Raw genomic sequence first — 21,175 nt, forward strand, 5'->3', positions numbered from 1 at the left:
GACTGGCTCGCAACTGTAATATCATTTCTCTGTTTACTACAGCATATTTACTCGAGGCTTCTGTGAGAGGCTGAAAACCCCTGGGTCCACTCAAACCCCGTGGACTGAGCCAAGGGCCAGCTGGGGGTTACTCTCAGCCGCCAAGCGTGGCCCTGTCAGCACCCTGTGGGAGCCATACAGGCCTGCTGCAATCCCTCAGCTATCCCAGCTATCCATCCCTCGATGCCAAAAGACAAAAGCCTTCCAACTGAGAAGTACTCTGGGAAGGGTTTGGCTGAAGTCCAGTGGCTTTTAGCATGTCACAACACTGAGTGTGTTTGTGGTACAGAGAAGAGACGGGTAACAAAACTGTCCAAGAATAATTACAAGGTATCAGTCTTCATAAAGCCTTTCAGGAAAAGTGTGGATGTTATAACGGGCAGAAAATGAGAGGTTGCCCTGTGAAGCAACAGGAACCCCGTAATGGCTCTCATGTCATAGTATGTGACCCAACAGTAACGCCTAAGTGACAAACCGTGGCAGTTTATCACCCTCATGGTCCCAAAGCCAGCTCTGAGCTCACTTACAGATCGCTTCGACAGCAAAACCGACTTAAAAAGTCCTGCCCCTCCCTTTGCCATCCTCGGCTGTTTGTCACTGCTTGCCGTCTAGGTAGACAACTGTAGCAGCGCCGTGCAAGGCGCTGAACACAAGATCACTGGAGTGGTACAAATTGCAGGATCAGTATTGCTGGAAGATTATGTTTTATTGACATTGTTTCAGTGACCTGGCTTAAAGTACAGCTTCGTATACTGGTTCCTGTGCACAGGTGAAGTGGTAGCAGTAATCTATAGCCAGAGACAGCAATTGTCTGGCCAGAAAACAACATGGTGTGTAACAGAAAACAACATGGTGTGTAACTACACCCTAAGAGCCGTATTGCATGACATGGAATATTCCATTGGCCAGTTTAGCCCTCAATCCTAAATCTATGCTCAAATCATAACTTAGAGGTTGTAGACCCTTTGTCCCAGCCATGCTCCCTCCAGCCTGTTGTGCTCCTGCACGCTAGCAAAACATGGGAAGCTGAAAAGTCCTTGATGTCTCAGCACCAACTATAAAAATCAGTGCACAATCAACGTTTTTCTCATTACAAATCCCAGACTAAATCCAAAACACAGAGCTCTTCTAGCTACTGAAAAGTAAAATGAACTCTGTCCCAGCCGAAATTAGGATACAATCAGCCCTCTGATGCTCCATATAAATAAAGATACAGGTATGCTTATGTACAGGACTGCTTTTCTCCTATGCCTTTGATGTTCTGCCTCAGTGACTCCAGATTCCAAATCTTTTCCCATGCTTCTCTCATCATAATCAGGCACAGTTATCAGCAGCCTTGCTGGGCTATCTGCTATCATAGATCAGCGAAGACACACTAAAAAGTTTAAAGAACAATTAACTTAGGAAGGGACAGGAAGAAAAGGGAAGAGTAGTTCAGAACTGTAATCTTCAATGCTTTCACTGACATTTCACTCTGCGAGCAAGAGATGAGCTACTCACAGATTGTCAGACATCCATCCTGCTTGCTCCCCAACAGAATAAAAAATATGTACTTGCTTACATGAAACTAGGGTTACACAGTTATCTGCTTAAATTTGATGAGTAAACTGGAGATATGTCAGGATTATGCCTGGATGGGATATACTAGGGAAGCATTGCCTTTCATTAAGCTTCTTTTATTTATTTATTTAAATTGCAGTGCAAGGATGAACATTCATTACCTCTCCCATGACCGCCTTCCAGTTTGGTATGTGTAAGCCATGGCAGATGAATGATTACATAGGAATTAACATCTTACTCTTCTAAGTGTTAGTTAAACAGCCAGTTCTCTTCTTGTAGCGCACCACTTTTCCCCCTATCCTACGCCTGTTTTTGAGAAGAGGAATCATAATCATCTTCTTCCCTTACCTACATGTAACATGTTTGAGTATTTACATCGCAACACCTTTGTAAACATGTTTAGCAGTTCTAATTTGTTCTACTGATTTTTTTTTTATTATTATACCTAAAAGCTATTCCAGGAATCAGCATTCGAGGTGCAGAAAAGTCAATCTAGGGTGATTTCGTTTTGTTTGTGTTGCAAAATAAAACCTATTTTGGTGGAGAAATCACCAAAAGAATATTTTCTTAATATAGATTGATTTCTCTGTATTAATCTTTATTGTTCAATGGCTAAGAAAAATGAAGCATTCCCAAAGTGAAGAATCAGAGTTTTGGCTTATACTGTTTCACAGAATTTTTGCAAGTTATTTTTCGAAACTGTTTTTGCACAAAGCTCTTTAACAGAGTGATGGTACCATAATAAAAGAGGTAAATTTGCATTGTTAGAGCAGATTACTGTCAGCACTCCACATTTGCAATGGAAAGTTTCATTAAAAGAAGAAAGAATTCCATTGCAATATAAGAATGTAGATTTATCTGAAATATCCTCTAATGAAATGAGGATAATCTTTTGGTTTATCAATTATTGAGATCATTAAGAAGCAGCCAAGTCTTGAAATTATGTTGCATTTCCATACAACTCTTAAAGGCTTTTCTACACAGAGAACTTGACTAGAATAGTTATTACAAAATAAGACAGCTATTTTTGACCAGCATTCTATGTGCAGATGCTAATTATAGACTATTTTGATTATTCTAGAAAGGAGTCTCTACGGAAAGCTCTCCAAGAATAACTGTTAAACTGAGTATCTTGAACAATTTCTTCCATGTTGGGCTCTCTGTGCTGTTTAATGAAAATATTTTTACTACGCTTAACTTAAAAGATTAAAAATACAGATAGCAGTCTTGTACTCTTCTAACAAAGTGCTTACGGTATTTTTAAGAATACCATTGTTCAGCAAAGTACATACAGGAAAAAAAAAACATACATTAAATTAACTATATGCATGACAACCAGTTTTCCAATAATTCTGTAAATGCATTCAGAATACTCATATATTAGTTGCTGCTGTTTCCTGCAGTTACATAAAGCAAGCAGAGAAACCCTGATCTAGTTGTTGCTGAAATAAAAGAGGGGAATGTAAAGAAACTGTGAAAGTACTGGGAAAGAGTCAGAGAAATGTTGGGGAGACAACCCTGTACACTGGGTATGGGTATTTGCTTTATGCAAGAGAAACAAAACAGTGAAGAGAAAAAAAAAATAAACAAAAAAGGAAGTTTACTCTGACCTCATGTTTATATAAACCCTACATATTTAAGTGGATTTACTGTGGTATGAGTCATGTTAATGAAATCCAGATTAAACCCTATATGTAAGTCTATGTATCCGGGCAATTAGGACTGAATGTTTACTGTGGTGGAAGGACTACCGTACTAGTGTAAACTTCATCCCATCGCCTAATGGGATACCTTCTCCTCCCGCTTCATCTCTTAATTACACTCATCAATTTCTTACCATTAAATCAGCTTTAGCAGCCATCCTATGAGCTATCCCTTAATTTATACTCGTACTGCCTTTCCTTAACATCCCCCACCTCTATACCTTTTCTGCCGTGCTCCTCCCATGTATTTAAATTTTCTGTCAACACCGTGTTTTTAATCACTGTGTGACTTGGAACAGTAAAGCAGTCCTCCTGAAATCGATGAAACTTTGTATATGCTTAAAGTTATGATGGACCAGCCACACAAAATGAAGACCTTTTCTGTTGCCTATGGAATAGTTGTGATTTTATTAAATGCATGTCCCCATTATATTGGTAATATATACTAGACGTACGTGTATATATATGCATTCTTTTATTTTGCAGAAATACTACTTGTATTCTATATACATTTTTGCACGTGAAAAATAAGCTAAGATTTTGACATGAAGAGCATCATCGTGTCCTACTTCTTTGGTCTCCATTAAAATAGCTGTTAGAGATTTTATTATAAATAATCTTTCCTCATTTTGCTACAGTCTAACAAAATATAGCCACTGTTGCTGTTCTGATTATCAAAGAAATGCTTATGATACTTTTCTTGTTATAGAACCGTATTTCATCAGTGGTAATACATTTTCAAGATGGCATTAGAAACTACTCAGATGCACTGTCAACTGTCAGGATGAGTAATTTTCCCCGATTCATAAATTTAAAGGGCCATTACACCTCCTGTATATTTGATCAAGAATCTCCTAGACTGGTATAAACTATTAACAAAATGGCTTTGAAGGTCACCGTGTAGTACCTCTTCTTCTGGGTAATGGAGGTGCCCTGCGGTCGGTGGGATTTTGTCCGGTCCAGCTGTACAGGCACAAGAAGATGATAAGAGGGCTGGAGCACCTTTCCTATGAGGACAGGCTGAAAGAGTTGGGGCTGTTCAGCCTGGAGAAGAGGAGGCTCCGGGGTGACCTTATAGCGGTCTTCCAGTACCTCAAGGGGGCCTACAAGAAAGATGGGGAGAGGCTGTTCAGGAGGGCCTGTTGTGATAGGACAAGGGGTAATGGTTTTAAAATAGAGGGAGGTAGATTCAGGTTGGATATTAGGAAAAAAATTTTTACCATGAGAGTTGTAGAACACTGGAACAGGTTGCCCAGAGAGGTGGTGGATGCTCCATCCCTGGAGACGTTCAAGGCCAGGTTGGATGAGGCCCTGAGCAACCTGATCTAGTTGGAGATATCCCTGTTCCTTGCAGGGGGGTTGGACTAGATGACCTTTGAAGGTCCCTTCCAGCCCTAACCATTCTATGATTCTATGATTCTATGAGTCACTGTGACTTTGCTTAAAGCCTGCAACTTAAAAGAGCGCCTCATCATCACACTGCTCGCTTTTCATCCGGAACATCGGAATTTTTGTTTCGTGATTTCACCGTTGTTCCTACTCCCACCCCAAGGGGAGTGTTTCGACGTCAGGAAGCGAATCAACAGGGACTATACTCTTCCTCGAGAAGTTTAAGCTTTTCGTAATGAAAAGTTACATGAAACGTCCTTGAGCTGACGAAGATCTCACGATTTTATTTTAAAAAAAAAAAAAAATACATCGGAGCTGAGAGCTGCTGAATACAAAACAATACAGCCGCGGGATGCGCGGGGGCACCGCGCTGACCCCGGGGCGAGGAGGAGGAGGAGGAGGAGGAGGAGGAGGAGGAGGAGAAGGAGGAGGAGAAAGAGGAGGAGGAGAGCGATGCTCCCGGAGCTGGCGCGGAGCTGCCGCCCGCCGCGGCTCCCCGCTGCGGGGCGCCCCGGGGCCGGGGGCGGGCGGGCGGCCGCGGCTCCCGGCGCTCGCAGCCCGCGCGGGGCGGGGCGGCGCCTCCTCGGACACGTTAAAAGTTCGAGGCTGGCGGGAGCGGCGCGAGGAGGCTTTGCCGGTTGTGCTCTCGCTGTTGCACCTGCTCCCCGGCTGCCTTCCCGGGCGCCCCCGGCCCGCCAGGCGCCGCCCCGTTACCCCGGGCTGAGGCGAGGCCCCCCCCCCCTCCGCGGCCGCGCCCCACGCCCCGCCGGCGTCGCCCGGCGGTTATTAACCGCTGCCGGCGGTGGGGAGCGGCCGTTGCCGGGAAGATGGCGAGCTGCAGCCTCCGCCTGCTGCTTCTCGGTTACTTGGGGGTCCTGAGCTGTAAGTGGCCGCGTCCCTTCCCCGCGGAGCAGGCGTGAGGGGGGATCGCGTATCGCTCCCTCCGGCGGCGCCCCGGGCGCCGGAGGGGACGGTCCCGCCGAAGCTTGTGTGTGTGTGTGGGTGTTGAGGGGGGAGGTCTCGGCCCGGGGGCGCCCGGCCCCTTCCCCGGCCGCCGCCCAGGCTCTGACCCGCCGCGCCCCGCCGGGAACGGCGGCAGCGCTGCCCGGCCCCGGGAGCCTCCGGGCAGGGCGAGGGCGAGGGGAGCCGCGGGCGGGATGTCAGTTCCCCTCGCTCGCCCCCGGAGCGAGAGGAGCCAAGTCGTGTCTCCAACCGGGAAATAAAAGCGAACGCATCCTTCGCTGGAGCCGGGGGAGCGCGCGCTGATTGTTTCCATGTGTCCCTGGTTTTCACACAGACGTAACCTGTTTAAGCCGGGCCTGTTTCCGCGCGAGCCGGCGGCTTTCTGCAGGGATGCGAACTTTAGGATGCGGGCTGCCTACTCGGCTTTTCTGATGGCCTTTGCGAGATGAATGAGCAAGTGGCGGGAGCTTGTTTTCTGTCGCCAGCGCTGGATGCTGCAGCTCCAGAACAGGCTTATGTTTCCAATGCTTTTGTGGTGCTACTGTCAAACTTGTTAAAAACAAAATAAGGGGGGCTGGGATGTAAAAATAAGTTGGCAAAAGCTGCCCCACCCAGAAAGCACTTGGAAATAAGAAAAACAAACAAACAAACAGCTCGTGGGGTCACATAGCTGCAAAGCAGCAGTGAGTTAATACACGGTGTTAACGGTGCCGGTCGGGTGATGAGGCTGTCACTTTCAGATCATGTCTTCTGTGCTCCTGTTCTGTGCTGCTTGTCTTGCCGGTGTTTTAGGGAAAGAGGCTGTACAAGGAAATAGTGTTTTGAGAAGAATTACGTAGCATAATCTTGCAATGAAGTGACCACCTGGGATGGGTTCTCAACCTGTTGTGGGTGCAAGAGATCAACAGTGCTGATGCTGGGTATGTTTTGTAGTTTACCTTTCATTTCTCCCCACCTGACAGAAACTTGTGTGTGTGTAAATTTCTTTTTTTGCAGAAGAAGGGCAAGTCTTGTCAGGGACAGATTTGAAATGACACTGTTAGGTCTTTGATTGGTGGTGTTTTTTCTTTTCTTCTTGCTTTGCTTCTACAAGACCTTATGGAAATTTTAGACTGTTAGATGGACAGCTAGCACAGACTTTCTCTTTCGTATAGTAAATAATAAGAAAAATTGTTTTCTTTGATTTTTTTTCCCTTCATTTGTTCTTAATTGCATGGATATATCTGAGCAAATGTGACTGCTGTGGTTTTTTTGGTGATGGGTTTCAGTGTCCTCAGCTTTCTGGTGGCAGTGCTGGCTTTGACTAGCAAGATGATAGAGGGTGGTTTGGAAGCAGTGGATCAAAGTCTGGTATCTACATTGTTGTCAGACTTGCATTTTTTTTTTTTTTTTACTCTTCCTGTCCCGATTCCCAAGGAATGCTAGGTGGGAAGAAGTTTACCAGCAAGGTGCTGGTAAGAAGTTGTCACATGGAGAAAATGACTGTAGGTGGGTATGTAAATACTGATTGGTTTTGTGAGCCAGAGGAAATCCAGGCAATCAGGAGTCTGCTTGCTGCTCCTGTGGCTGGAGTGCGTTCACATTAACAATAAGACTGAGTAATACCGGCATCCAAGTCAGACGTATGGGCTGAGTGGTCTCTTATGTGGGACTGGTGCCCAATGTGCCATGGAGATTAGTGAGGAAAAGAAAGTAGTGGTTGATACCTGAAGTGTGTGAATGTTGCAGTGTGGAGTAGGTCTAGAGAAGCTGCTTGGTAGTTTAGCTGCATAAATCAAGATCTGTGTAAGCTGGTCAAAGGACTGGAACAGTGCTGAGGTAGATGAGGTTTGGATTGCTTTTCAGTGAGAACCTCCTAAGAAATATTAATGACCTACAGAAATAGTGGTCTCTCTGAGTTTAAAGCTTCTCTTTCACCTTTAGTTTAGGGGAAAGTAAGGGAGTTGGAGGTCTTGGATCATATTCTCTGTCAGCACAAGCTCCTGAAACAAATATTATCTAGAAAGTTTTAGAAGATGCCACAGAGTAAGACTTGTGAGCTCTGTTGTCAAGACAGAAAATGTACAGGAATGATTGTTATTAATCAGTGTGGCTAGTCTGAAGGAGACAGTATGTACTGATGAACTGGCCTTTTTGTGAAGCTTCTAGGTGTGATTTTTCTTGCATTAGTGTACATTAGAAATTAAAATTAAGCTGGTGATGCTGGAAGCAAATCCAGTACAATGTGTCTGTGTGAGGACAATGCAGAGGCAATAAATAGTAGTCTTACGTAAACATTTGATGGAGCTCACTGGGGTAGTTTGAGCAATAAATAAGGTGAGGTTTCATTTGTTTGTTTATTTTTTGCTTTAAAACAAATGCTCCTTAGTGCTCAGGAGTCTTTCAGCCAGATACAAAAGGCTTTTTTGATCTAGAACCTCTGTTTTCTTCCCTGACCCCAACAAGAAATCGTAAAGCATGACTGCATTGGCTGTAGGAATTGGCAGTGGAAGTCTTTAAACTAAGGTTTCCTGGTAATATGTCATGTACAACTGATGTAGTCAAAACTGAGAACAGTCTTCTGTTGAACCCTCTTTGTTTGCTGGATTAACCTGGTAGGGACTTACTCTGATTTCTACATCAGAGTTCATACTCAGGTGAGATGGGATTTCTTAAATTTTTAAGACTGCATACTTCTCTAGTAATATCTGTGCAACGTAATGCTATAAACCAGACTACCTATTTTTTGAAGAGGGAGTAGGGGGAAGAGACATCAAAGGAAAGTTCCTTCTCTTGCCGTTTTAGCTGAGAAGCAGTATTTCTCTGCTGTAGACTGCTAGTGGTCTACAAACCTGCACAAACTCTTAGATACCATAACATAAGCTGTGAGATGACAGTAAGCTTCTTAAATATAAACAAATAAATGAAAATTAACTGCAGAAAATCAATGCTTGTTTCTAGAGTTCAGCCTAACCTTTTTAATTTATGACTGTGGTGACACTGCACAAGATACCCAAATGCTTCTAAAATGGATAAAAATTGAGGACTTGGTTGGAAGACTTTCCTGTTTTTAAAAGGGAGACATGCTCCTCTCTCTAGCTTGTGTTATAACCATCACAATTTTACCCTCTTGGTTAGATCCTCAGGGCTTAGAAGAAACTTTGGCTGTGACTTACTGGCATGTTTCTCAGAAATCATGGCCTTTGCTGCATTTGAGCAAGTCAGGCTATTTCCCTTGAACTTAGGTGTGCTACTTGGAAGAAGTGCTATATTTCTGAGAGGCCACAGCCAGAAGCAATGGGTCCTGTGGTATGGGCTTTGTCTCTCTGTCCAGCAGAGAGGAGGCAGAGCGAGCTGGTCCCTGGCTGGCCCTGCGATATCCTTAGTTCAGGTTAGTGGCCTCACAGCCTGCTTTTGGATGTGCAAAAGGAAAAATGAGAGTGATGGTCTTCCCTCACTGGAGACAGGAGATGTACCTGGAAACATCACATCTAGACGATCGCAATTCCTCTTTTTTTTTTTTTTTCTGTTTAAAAGCATCCATCTGTGGATGTATGCAAATGGAGGACTTGCTTTTGCTTGGCCTCTGAGGTCCTGTTTTCTCAGCTTTAAGGTTGCAACAATTCTTTGTTCATGTCATAGGACGTGTATTTCTGGTAATTGTGAATACCACAGGGCATCTGGCATTATAATGAGAATTAAAACTACCACTATGATTAGGAGATCTAATTGAGGCTGGATGAGGTCGTCTTATTGGCTATTTAACTGAATTACACACAGATATTTTTGCAATTGCTTCCTGTATTAGACCTATATTTCCTACTGCAGACTGTTTTGGCAGCAACATGGTAGCTGCCAGGTTCTGCTGCAGAAACTGGCTGATGACATCACAAATGATTAGGTAAGAACTTGCAAGTAGTGGAACTTTGACTTCACCTTTTCTGTTTAGCTGACTGACAACAAAGCATGTGGGATCATCTTTCATGACCTAGAGCTACCAAACTTGTCTGCACCCACTGACTAACCCCAAATGTTGTTGGGGGTGTGTGCAGACCTGTTTTTAAAGAAGTGAGCTAAAAATGTTAAAGAAGGCTTTTACCCCTTCCTCAGAGGGTGCCCCAAGTGCTTTAGCTTCTTGAGTGCTGGTGGTCACGAGAGAGAAGTCCTCTTCTTAAGCATGGGAGAGTCTTCTTGTACAACTGATAATAATAATAAAAAAAATCCAGTTTTCTGATGATCTCACATGAGTAAATAATGGTGATACTTCTTCACTGAAGATGGACGGTGACGTGCAAGTGCAATAGCAGAAGCAAGCTTCCATCGTTGGGCGGAGTATGTAGGTTTGGGTTGTCAGTGCTTTTGGAGGGGCAGGAACAACTAGTAATTTAGCTATGCAACTGGGATTTAAAAGTTTACCTTTGGTATGATCTACTTAGAGTCCATCAGCACTCAAAATGTCATCTTTCTGTTGGAGCACTTCTGAAGACAGTTTGTTTATCATTGATTCCTTACAGCTGGCGATCTCTTTTAGGAATATTTTTCTCAAAGTAAGGCTTAGTGTCATACTTTCTTTTAGCAATGCTAGAGGTGACTCCAGTGTAAATGCTTATATAAAGGAAGATTACCAAGAAATGTTCACACAGCCAGAAGTGTCTGCATCGCAATATAAATATTTTGTATATCAAAGCAGTTGAAGCACAAGGTAGACACTTGTATTTGTCATTGCAGGTTATTTGCCAGGGCCATATGGAATGAGAAAATTAATGTTCCCTTGAGGTTGTACGACTCTATCAAACAAAAAAGAAATTGCTTAAAATAGTACCCCTGTGGATGTATATGATGAACCATCTTGTTGCTGATTTTTCTTGTTTGGCAGGTTGGGGTATTTTTTTCTCCACCATGATAACTTTGTGGCACTATTGCATATGTATGAGAAAATAGATGGTTTACAAGTTCTTACTTTCCAGTTTAGTGGCTAATTTACAACAGAATGAGCAATTTAATGGAAACTGAGGGAAATGTTATGTGGAAGCTGAAAGGTAATTAATTTACCAGTCATTAGTTCTGTTCCTTCTTCCCTCCTTCTTATCCTCCCAAATTTTGTAAAGCTAGTTTTGTTACAGTTTTACTTTCTGGTATGTCTTTTCCCATCCTGAGTGCTTTTCAAAGAACTATCAGTTTTAACAAAACATTTCTGCAGAAAAGCCTATTGCATTTTCCTCAAAGCATTGTACATTATTGTGCTGTAATTCCACCACAGGAAGCTTAAAGCAAATATTATGGTGTCTTGTAAGCAAGACAAATGATTTGTTTCCTTCGTCTAAATACTGAGGGTTTTTTTAGGGAAATGAATATGAATTTCAAAGAATGAGACAGCAAAAGAGGCTGGAGGAACATTTGGATGATTGCCAGTGCTTGTGCTCACCTGTATTTCCAAAGCCACTGTTTTTTTCTGGAGGGTTCCAGTGAGTTGTGTCACCTCTATGCTCACAGTATATCATTGAGCGCTCAAGTGCTTATATAAAATTTCTTGAACCAGACAGAAGGTGAGCTTGGCAGCTGAACATCTGGTCCTGTTCCCTTGCTGGTTTCTAACATACGCTGCAGGGTGAAGGAGCTTTTGGAGAAGGAAGAAGGGGAAAATTACCATTTTTGAACAAGAGCAAGTAATACAACAGTGGTAGTTGTTGAACCACTAGTAAGTCTGTAACCCCTCCTGGTTACTAGGAGGTTAAAGAAGCAGGCATCCAGCTTCTCTCAAAGATTATTTGCAGGGCAAAACATGATAGAAAAATCTAGTGATAAGCCTGTTTGAATGCTTGCTTTTTACAAGTTCAAAACTTAGCAGTTTTCAGTAAGAGATGGAAAGATCAAACTTGCATTGAAATAGCTGCAATTTGATGGCTGTTCAAAAAAGTAAGAAATGATCAGACTCAAGCTGGAAAGAACAGACCCTACTGGTATGAAGTTTCAATGGATCTATTTACATAGCTTTTGTTTGGATTAACTTCTTAAGGCTTGAACATGCTCTCAAGACTGTCCAAACCACAGAACCAGACTCAAAGGGAAACAAAACGTGTTATCGCCTGGATGGAAAGCGATGTATTAAAAGGGTTGTTTTGCTAGCAGATAATGTTAACAATAGGGATTGTATTTGCTGTTCACAAACTGCTAACATGGTACTTGGAGGTAATGATGGAACATGCATTCTTGAGAAGTGGCTTTTGCTCAAATTGATATAGTAAACCAAAATGATTGTGTATTGTATCTCAGTCTGCAGAAAGTGCCCAGTATGAATCGGGGAGATTCTTGGGAGTGGTATGATAAGGACTTGTGTATGTTGGATACAGCTGGGTTGGAGTTGGAGAAGTGTTTGTGCTTGACATACTTGTAAACACGTGAGGACACAATATGCAGAAAACTAGGGTTTGAATACATACTATGCGAGTTAGACAGCAGTTTACCACTTGAATGTATAGACAGTGCTTATCTTTGGGAGGCCCTGGGTTCATAACTGAAGCCTTCTAGTAGCTGTACTGGGAAAAATGACTAAAAATGCATCGTCTGGAATGATATCTGTAGAACACATAGATGTGTTTTGGTGCATGTTATGGCTAGCTTTTGTGTTCCAGTACCCTTTCTGTTTCTAAAAACTTGTCTTAAAAAGTAAATATTGGTTCTTTGCCCTTTGACCTTGGGGCCACCTAAACTGATTTTTCTATCCCTCCCCCAGTCTTTAAGCTAGTCAGCCACAAAGTTCAGATATTCTCTCTTAAACTCCTGGCTTGCTGTTTGTGGCTTTTGTTTTATGTACCCTTGTGCCAGGTTGACTGGGATTTTGAGGAGTGTCACAGGGCTTTGATGTAGTTTTGACACTGTTCAAGCCGGTGGTTGTGAACACTTCTGAAACTGGGATTCAAGCAAGCTGTTCACATGTATTTATTATTAAAGAGCTATACCTCCTTATCTGGGGAGGCTGCTTCCCTGCCTAAATACAGAAAAATCTGAGAGAGTGCAGTGGCTGGGGATAGAAAGGATGGGCTTTGGCATGCCAAGAGCCATGGAGGGCTGCTGGCGGGGAGCCCCTGCTGCTCTGGCTTGAGGTGTTGCTCAGTGGTGTCAGCTGGGGAGCTCTGAGCCGAGGTTTTCATGCTACTACAGAGCCTTGCTGGGTCCAATTGACTGGTGTTCACGTGTTGAGATTGCTTGAGAGCCTGAATGTTTTTAAAATGTGGACTGGGGGAAAGTCAGGCCCTGCTGAGAATGGAGCACTTAGCTGACCCGTGCTACGTGAAAGGTGTGTGTGTTAATTAAATCTTAAGCTGCGCAAGGTAATTCTAAACAGGAACATATGCTTTTTGTAATAAACATGACTGAAGAATCTTTAAATGTTACTGCTGAAGTAAGCAAATTTTAATGTGATTTCTTGCCAATTAAGATGTTATATGTCAATAGTTGGAAAAGGGTGTAAATTTTAGTAACTTCTAACAGATAAATACATATATTTCATTGCTTGAGACTTAAAAGATTATAACTAATCAGTGACTTATACGGCATATAAACAACTTCAGCTTTTTTCAGATATTTGCAACTCCTAACTATAGGAATAATTAAATAGAGGGGGATTATCTCCAAAAGCTAAGTAGTGGAATATCAAAGGAAGACATCACTGGTATCTGCTTAGCACTGTTCAGAAACAAAAATGTGATGAATGTTGCTGAGTTGAGTTCTTTCATTGTGTGTTGTTGGTTTATTGAGGTTTTTTTTGTGTCTCTGTCCATCTCTGCTTTTCTTTAAAGAACAGAAATGTATCACAGGGTTCTTCTTGGAAGGTGGGGAGGAGATGTCTTTTCTTTTTTTCTTTTCTTTCTTTTGCCTTTAATGTCCACATAAAATCCAATCAAAAGATCATTAATAGCAATGATTAGATGTTGGAAGAGTTTGTGCAGAAAAGGTCTTATCCTCTGAGAAGACTTGGTAGCTTCCCATTTAAATGTCAGTAGATATTTTTATGTGAAAGGTAAATGTTTTATTTTTAGACAGTGTTTCAGTATTCTTCGTATCCTGCAATGAATGCCACTGTTGCCTTCTGTTCACCAACACAACAGTCCTCCCTGGTGTAGTGTGATTCACTGATAGACAAGAATCTCATAATCATTTGAGAGGTTCCTGAAAGAAAAATCAATATTTCAGTACTGGAATAGAGCAATACAGCATCTGAAAATGTTGGAGAGGGAGGATGGGGGCAACCAGGTGGTAGTAAGGGCTCATAAGATTTTTTAAGATGATGCTACTGTAGTATTGGAGTGACTAGTAAACAGATTCAGACACTCCTGGGAGAGGAGGTAGAGAGAAGTAAGCAGGTGCATCCATCATGGAAGTATGCTTAGACATCAAGAAATGACGCTTTAGGCTACGTTAGTTTATGGTTTTGCCACTTGCCATACAGCCAAAGAGGCCTTCGCATAATTCCATTTGTAAGTCAATTTTTTTTTTTTTCTCTTTCCTGAATAAGAGCTACATCCTGGACATCAACTAGTGCTGTTTGAATGAAGTGAGACAGAAGTCGTCTCCAATGTATTAGGCATAAAAAGTAAATGTGATTCTTCTCTTTCTGCGTATTCAGTGTAAGCATTGTTGAAATGATGTCTCAGGGCTACTTCCAGAAGTTAATGTACTTATAGCTCTCGTCTTCTGAGCCTTTCAATAAATAATGTTCTAGGGGATAAAAGTCATCTGGGGAAGCTGTTTATCAACAGTGAATCAGCACCATATGTAGAGAGACTAACGAAACAGTTGTTTTCAGCTCTACTTTTCCCCTGTCACTGCGTATGCTATTTCTTATTTCATTCATGTTCCAGTTGTATCTCTAGCCAAGTATTCAAGATTGTAAGAATATACACACAGTTGCAGTTTGTTTTCCAGCTGTGTTCAAATTCTTAGCTCCCCTTTTTTAGGGGGCAGAGGGGAGAGAAAACAGTGCTACAAAGGTTTTGCTCAGTTGTCAAAGAGTGCGGTGCCTTTCTAACATAGATAGCTGTTGGGAGAATGCACTGATTTTTGTGAGAAGAGTGAAGTGATGTCTCCTATAAGCATTTTAAACGTATTTAAAGTTTATTCAAAGCTTTTGAAAGCTATGTAAACAGAGAAAGAGGAGGGGGATGGCCAGTTCTTATGTACAGACTTTCAGGTGCAGAACATTTTTCTTGCGTTAAAGCAAACTTAACGTCTTCTGTGGAACATCAAAGCTGTGCAGAAGGTTTTGTTTTCCTTACCTTTTTAAGCTAGTCTTCAGTCCAACAAAAAAGTCACAGAAAACTTGTATTTCCTTACAAAAATGTCATAAAACTTTAAGACAGATACTTTGTCTTTTAGTAAAATAACAGGACCTAAAAGAATAGAATATCTATATAACAAAATATACTAAACCCAAAAGACCGTTTTACACTTCACTCTGGAAGGCTGGGAATAAGTCAGTATTTAGGATCAGCCTAGCGTTTGATAAACTCTGAACACAAGTGGTTTTAACTTCAGCTAATTTTTTGGTGAGGCAAAGTTGAACTTGGGTCTCATTGGCATCTTTAATGGTTGTATACATCAGTGTATGGTCCTTGCCCCCAAAACAAAAGAGCAGCTTGGAGGTAGAACAGGATGGGCAAGGAACAGAGCTGCTATTCGTTACTGAAGCAATGCTGTACCTATGGATTGCAGCAGAAATTAGATGTGACAAGAAGTTAACAAATACTGGGAGGGGTTAAGAAGGAATTTGCCCTTCTTTTGAAGCTTGAATTAGCTCACGCTGCATGAATACAAAGAGGAGGAGAGAGACAAATTGTAACTGGAGAGAATATTAATTGAACTTACAGTGTAGCTTGTGTGTCCAATATGTACATGAAGAAGTTGGCTGGAGTCCTAGTAACTCGGTTTACAGGCACACTATTTAAAATACTATGTTTGGTATAGATATGTTAGTAACTTAAACACCTTCACTTTTGAGTGGGACTAATTATCTGAAAACTAGAAAAATTATCTACTGCATCATGTTGCTGTTGAGGCTGCAATCCTGCACCTGTGTGCTGCATTTGAATCTCTTAACTTTACGGAGCCCTGCTGAAATCTTCTATGTAAAAACGTGGCATGGGATCTGATTATTTTAGGTTGTCAGTTGTGGCGACTGAAGGGTAGACAGACAGTCCATGTTCTTTAGCTGTCTCTGCCTTGGGATGGGAAATGTCTACTGAGTGGACAGATAGCATCCAAGGAAGCTCTTATGGCTAAATGTGGCAAGGGGCTTAGTTAAGAAGTCAGGCTTTAAATAGAAGATGTGTGTAGACTTGGCTATGAAGAGCTGCAGATCTGTAAGCTCTGAAGTGGATACTCTTTCCTGTGAAAGAGTAATTTTTTTTTTGTAAGGAACCTGTTTCTTATTTGCCTTAAAACAATATCTGGCGCTCATAAACATAAACTATAAAAGCCTATGGGCTTATTTTACAAAGGTGCTTTCAGCAGAACTGTTGAACTTTTACTTAGTTGGTGATGAGTTCCTTTTCTAGAAGAGAAATTCTGGTAGCAATCTGTTATTCAACAAGCCATCTTGTTCCCTTTCTTGACTTCTTGACCACTCACAGCTCTGCTGATGCTAGCCCTGTACCATCGAGGCTCGTTGCAAGAAGGTCAGCCCTGCAACAACAGTGGGAATAAATAAGTGTGCCCAGATCCTCTTCTTACTAAAATACATTGTTCTGTGAATTTAGAGCTGAACTCTGAAGACCTTATTCTGTGTTTGGGTTCCACATGATCACGGTACTTATGCTGATGCGTATCTGTCTGTAAAACCTGTTTGCCAGTGTAGTCCTTGGCCTGTTCTTCAGTCATCTCTCTCAAAAAGAGATCCTTAAATTAAAATTAGTTGACCTGAGTTGAAGGAGCACAAGCACCTTCAAAGTGGTATTTAGACTTATTTCTAAAGGAAGCTTCAGTTTAAACAATAAGAGTGTCACACAAGTTTCTAGAGCATCAGTATCTCGTGAGCAGTTGGTTATAAAGGGAATACAGGCAGAAGCAGGCAAAGCAGATGGCAAAACAGTAGATTAAAGCAGCATATGTGTGTATCTGGGAGTCATGGTTTCATGAAATGTGTTGATCTATTGACTCTAACAAGTATTCTGGAAGTATAACATGTGGTTTTTGATGCCATTGTATCTTGTGTGCTGTAGAGTATTCCATATGTAGCCATTTTAACCACCAGATTTTTAAGCAAGTTGCACTTGAGAAGATATTGGCCCAGGGGGCTGAATCCTTAATCGGATGTGGTTTATTCTTTAAAAAAAAATATTTAAAAATTTGCACCTCTGCCTGTTCCTGGTACCATTCCTGTCTCTGAACTGTGACTAGATTGACTATTTAATTCTGACGAGATTATTTGTCTTCTCTACAAATCATTCTGTCTCCTGGATTATTTTCGTTTTACAGCATTACAGAATTGCTGATGTCTTTTTTTGTTTCACTTTTGTGAGAATGAAACAGCTGGTAGTTTCTTAATTTAAGTACCTGCAGACAAGATCATCAAATCCTATTACATGCAGCTGCAAACCAGTGAATTGTGAATGTTAGCTCACATCCTGAGCTTTCCTGCCTGACGCAAAGCAGCAGTGTTTCATTAGCGAACCTTACCCAAATATTTTTGAGGATGTGGCTCCTAACACATCTCTTCTGTTGAAAAGCTGTATGATCACCAAGTTAACATTTATGCTTGATTTAAAAATAAACAAAGCACAGAGTTACTGTATTATGTTTATGCCTGTTTCCTGTGTAACTCTCCAGTGTTCTTCTAATGTTTTCTGATCTGAATACCCATATGTTGTTTTGCTTATGTAGCTTTTAATGTCATGAAGACTGTAGTGGTTTGGTGTTGTTGTGATTTTCTTTTTTTTTTACCTTCTTCATCCCCTTTAAGGAAAACTTGGCACCTATCATACTGTGACCTATTGTTCCTAGCTCTACCTTCCGGAGGATTTCTTCTAATTACGCTTCTCCTTTAAGCATGCAAAACATCTTCTGTTAGTTCGAACTCCTCTTGGAACATATCAGCCTTAATTGAATTGCAGGAGTGGCTCCAGTCTTGTTCGAATATGCCAGAAGGTGCTTCTACAAAATTTGATGTTAAATAACTGAATTATGTATTAAAAGCCTGTAGAATGAAGGCTAAAGATATGTATTCATATGGTAAACCATGATGTTGACTGAAAGTAATAGCCATCAAACATGACTGTTAGCTGCTTCTGGCAGAAAGAGACTATTGAGCAAACTTGGCAGTGTAAGAGATCATGTGTGTATGAAAATGGGATGAGCTAATTTGGCAATTGCATTTGGATTATTAGGAAGGGTTCACCAAATTCTTTTGGCTGGGAGAGAAGTGGTCATCATGTTCCCATCTCATATTAGCAAAGAATCTGGTCTGTAGTCTGTAGGAAGAAAGTTAAAAAGCTTAAGTTCAGTGCTGTTTATTATTAATAGGATGCATCCCTAAAATTCATGGTTTGAGTGAAATTTGTTCAAGTGAGAACACCGCTACCACCCCCAGTTGTTGGAAACGTCTCCTTAGAAATCCCAAATTCACAAAGCATTGCACAAGTCTCTTGCTGAGTATTTGTATTTAAAGAGCATCCCACTGTTTTTTGGAAAGACTCAGACTTTTTTTTTTAACGGACACGCTAGCTAGAATGAAGTCACGATATGTCCCAAAGTCGGCAAAAATGGAAAAGGAGAAAGCCTCTGTAAAGCTCTTTTTAAAAACTCACCACAAGGAGTTATTCTTACATCTGTTTCGTATTGGTATAGAAGTGTCTTCTAGGTCAATGTTTGCTTCAGAGCAAACAGTTGGGTTTTTTCACTTAATCTATTTCAGATGTATAATCCCCTTCAGTGGAGGGCATAAGGTGACAATGCTGACTTGGCTTTGATTATTATACTTTGCTCAAAATGAGACATTTGGGCATAGCTGGTCAAATTAGCTATCCTACCTGCTACTTAGGATCTGTATGGAGTGCACAGTTCTGGTTAGTTATCTACTCCTATACCTTTAGAAGCCAGAACCTAATACATACTCATAGGTACTCATCCTCTGCAGTGAAAGTGCTTTGTAGAAATGCTTAGATTAACCAAAAAGGGGTTGAGAAGATCTACTGGGGAAAAACTGCTATAAACTTGAGAAGGGACTGAGGAGGCACAGGAAATCTGATTCCAGCTTAAATGAATAAGACTAAGTATGGGAAGAGACATTCCTTCACTATAACAATGTATTTACTTACAGCAATTTAAAATTGTAGTGTCTTGATGTTCTTTCTAGCATCTGGGAACATGATCCTGCAGTGAGGGAGCTTGAATGGCTTCACTGGTTCTGAATGAGCAGGGACTCCAGTTTTATATGGTGTTTACTGGAATTGTAACTGGTTGGCACAGTTGGAAATGATATTTGTTTTCAGTCTTTCTTATCTAAGTAATGTGTGTATTTGTAGGTATATAAATGGCATGACTTCTTGAAGGTGTTTCTCCTTTTCAAGTTGCTCAGCAATTCCAGTAAAAGTCACTTAAGCTTGTAGGAGATATCAGAGATCTTTGTCGCAAATTGTGGGCCAGAATGGTTGTATAGTCTGGGGGGAGACAGGGGGGCTATTTGTTTCTTCTAGTTTCCCAACTCTTTTGTGTTTCAGGGCTGATTTTTACAGTTGAGGTAAATCATTCTAGTTCTATAGATTTCAGAGGAACGTAGAATCATAGAATGGTTAGGGCTGGAAGGGACCTTCAAAGGTCATCTAGTCCAACCCCCCTGCAAGGAACAGGGATATCTCCAACTAGATCAGGTTGCTCAGGGCCTTGTCCAACCTGGCCTTGAACGTCTCCAGGGATGGAGCATCCACCAGCTCTCTGGGCAACCTGTTCCAGTGTTCTACCACTCTCATAGTAAAAAATTTTTTCCTAATATCCAACCTGAACCTACCTCCCTCTATTTTAAAACCATTACCCCTTGTCCTATCATAACTGGCCCTCCTGAACAGCCTCTCCCCATCTTTCCTGTAGGCCCCCTTGAGGTACTGGAAGACCGCTATAAGGTCACCCTGGAGCCTCCTCTTCTCCAGGCTGAACAGCCCCAACTCTTTCAGCCTGTCCTCATAGGAAAGGTGCTCCAGCCCTCTTATCATCTTCGTGGCCCTCCTCTGGACCCTCTCCAACTGGTCCATGTCCTTCTTATGTTGGGGAACGTGCCAGTTTTCACTGGGCACCTGCCTTTGTTCTGTACATTTCATAATCATTCTACAACAATTTCTCTAGGCATTTGCGGAGACAAGTGTTTTGCTGAATCGTTGCACCTAGATGTGAGTGGAAGTCTGTTTCTTCAGATCACTGCTGTGGTGTGTGACATGAGGTGGGCGGATCAGCAGTGACAAGGGGCTTCTACGTCCATAGCCTGTTTCTCATGGTCTTTTGAAACATGATGGCTCTACACACAAGTCGTCAGCATCCTGATGCATCTTAAAATCAGCAACAGCTGAAGCAGCTGTAGGCTTGCGCTGCCTTTACATGCTGTCTTTGAGCTGCTGCTGAGTTGCTGTGGAAACCGATGTTTCCACTCCCAACCAATGCAGGATTAGGAGAGGGCTGGAAAACAGGCTGTTTTGTGAGAGCCTAACTAGTTTAAAACCCCATCCCCCTTTTTCAGACGCTCTCTCTGAATTGCCATGGAGACAAGAAGAGCAGTGGAGTTTTGAGTTTTGTAAAAGTGTGAGCTGTAAGAGTTTTTTTGGTTAATAGCATATGCTTTCTGGATTCTCTGTTGGAATAAACTCCATGATACTTTGAACCTTTGCAAGCTGTGAATTCTAACTGTTCCTCTCTTCTGTGTCAGTAGAAAAAGAGGAGGCAAAGAAAAACTTTGAAGGGAATTGAATTTTGCATTTTGATTATTAATTATATAAAATTTAATTAGAAATTAATTATGTTTCCTAGAATTTCCCACACCATCTCATGCAGTAATTTTGCAGTGTTGGGACTGCTGAAAGAACTTAGGAGGCTGTTCAGTTTTTCTGGAATTGTTGTGCTTTGGCGTTCAGTTTCTTCAGAAGGGCTGACCTAAATAATCTCTTCCTTTCTTGTCCTGTGCCACTTGACTTTTTATTCCCTACTTTTTCCTTTACAAGCACTTCTAGTTTTGTGTTTCCAGGGCCAACTGTCCTTGCAGCTCTTCTCTGAAACAAATCATTAACATGATCTTAAATTCTTAGGACTACTACTGGTAACTTTAGATAATTTGCTCTGAAAATTTCAGTCTCTTATGACTTTTACTTTCAAGATTATTTTTTTTCCTTAACTTGAAAGTTAGGAATAAAGGCACCATCAGCTGGTGTGCTAGCCTTCCAGGTTGCACTAAACAGTACCTACAAAGCCGAGGATTAACTCATTCTTAGGTTGGCATTATAAATGAAAAACCTCTTTGCTAGTCTGTTCTGTAGTTGAGGCATTTATAACACAAGAACTTCTTTACC

The 21,175-nt window shown here is 41.6% G+C and overlaps 1 protein-coding gene across 1 annotated transcript in view; it reads left to right on the top strand.

Annotated features, from left to right (window-relative positions):
- Positions 1-5,518: 5,518 nt before the first annotated feature.
- The window catches only part of JAM2 (junctional adhesion molecule 2), a 37,569-nt gene continuing 21,912 nt past the window's right edge, over positions 5,519-21,175 (top strand). Inside the window, exon 1 of the mRNA XM_086618262.1 lies at positions 5,519-5,573. Within this exon, the coding sequence (XP_086474388.1) occupies positions 5,519-5,573 (55 nt within the window). The remainder of the gene's footprint in view (positions 5,574-21,175) is intronic.

The sequence above is a fragment of the Tauraco erythrolophus genome, chromosome 1 (assembly GCF_009769465.1).
Source record: "Tauraco erythrolophus isolate bTauEry1 chromosome 1, bTauEry1.pri, whole genome shotgun sequence".
NCBI classification, from domain to species: Eukaryota; Metazoa; Chordata; class Aves; order Musophagiformes; family Musophagidae; genus Tauraco; species Tauraco erythrolophus.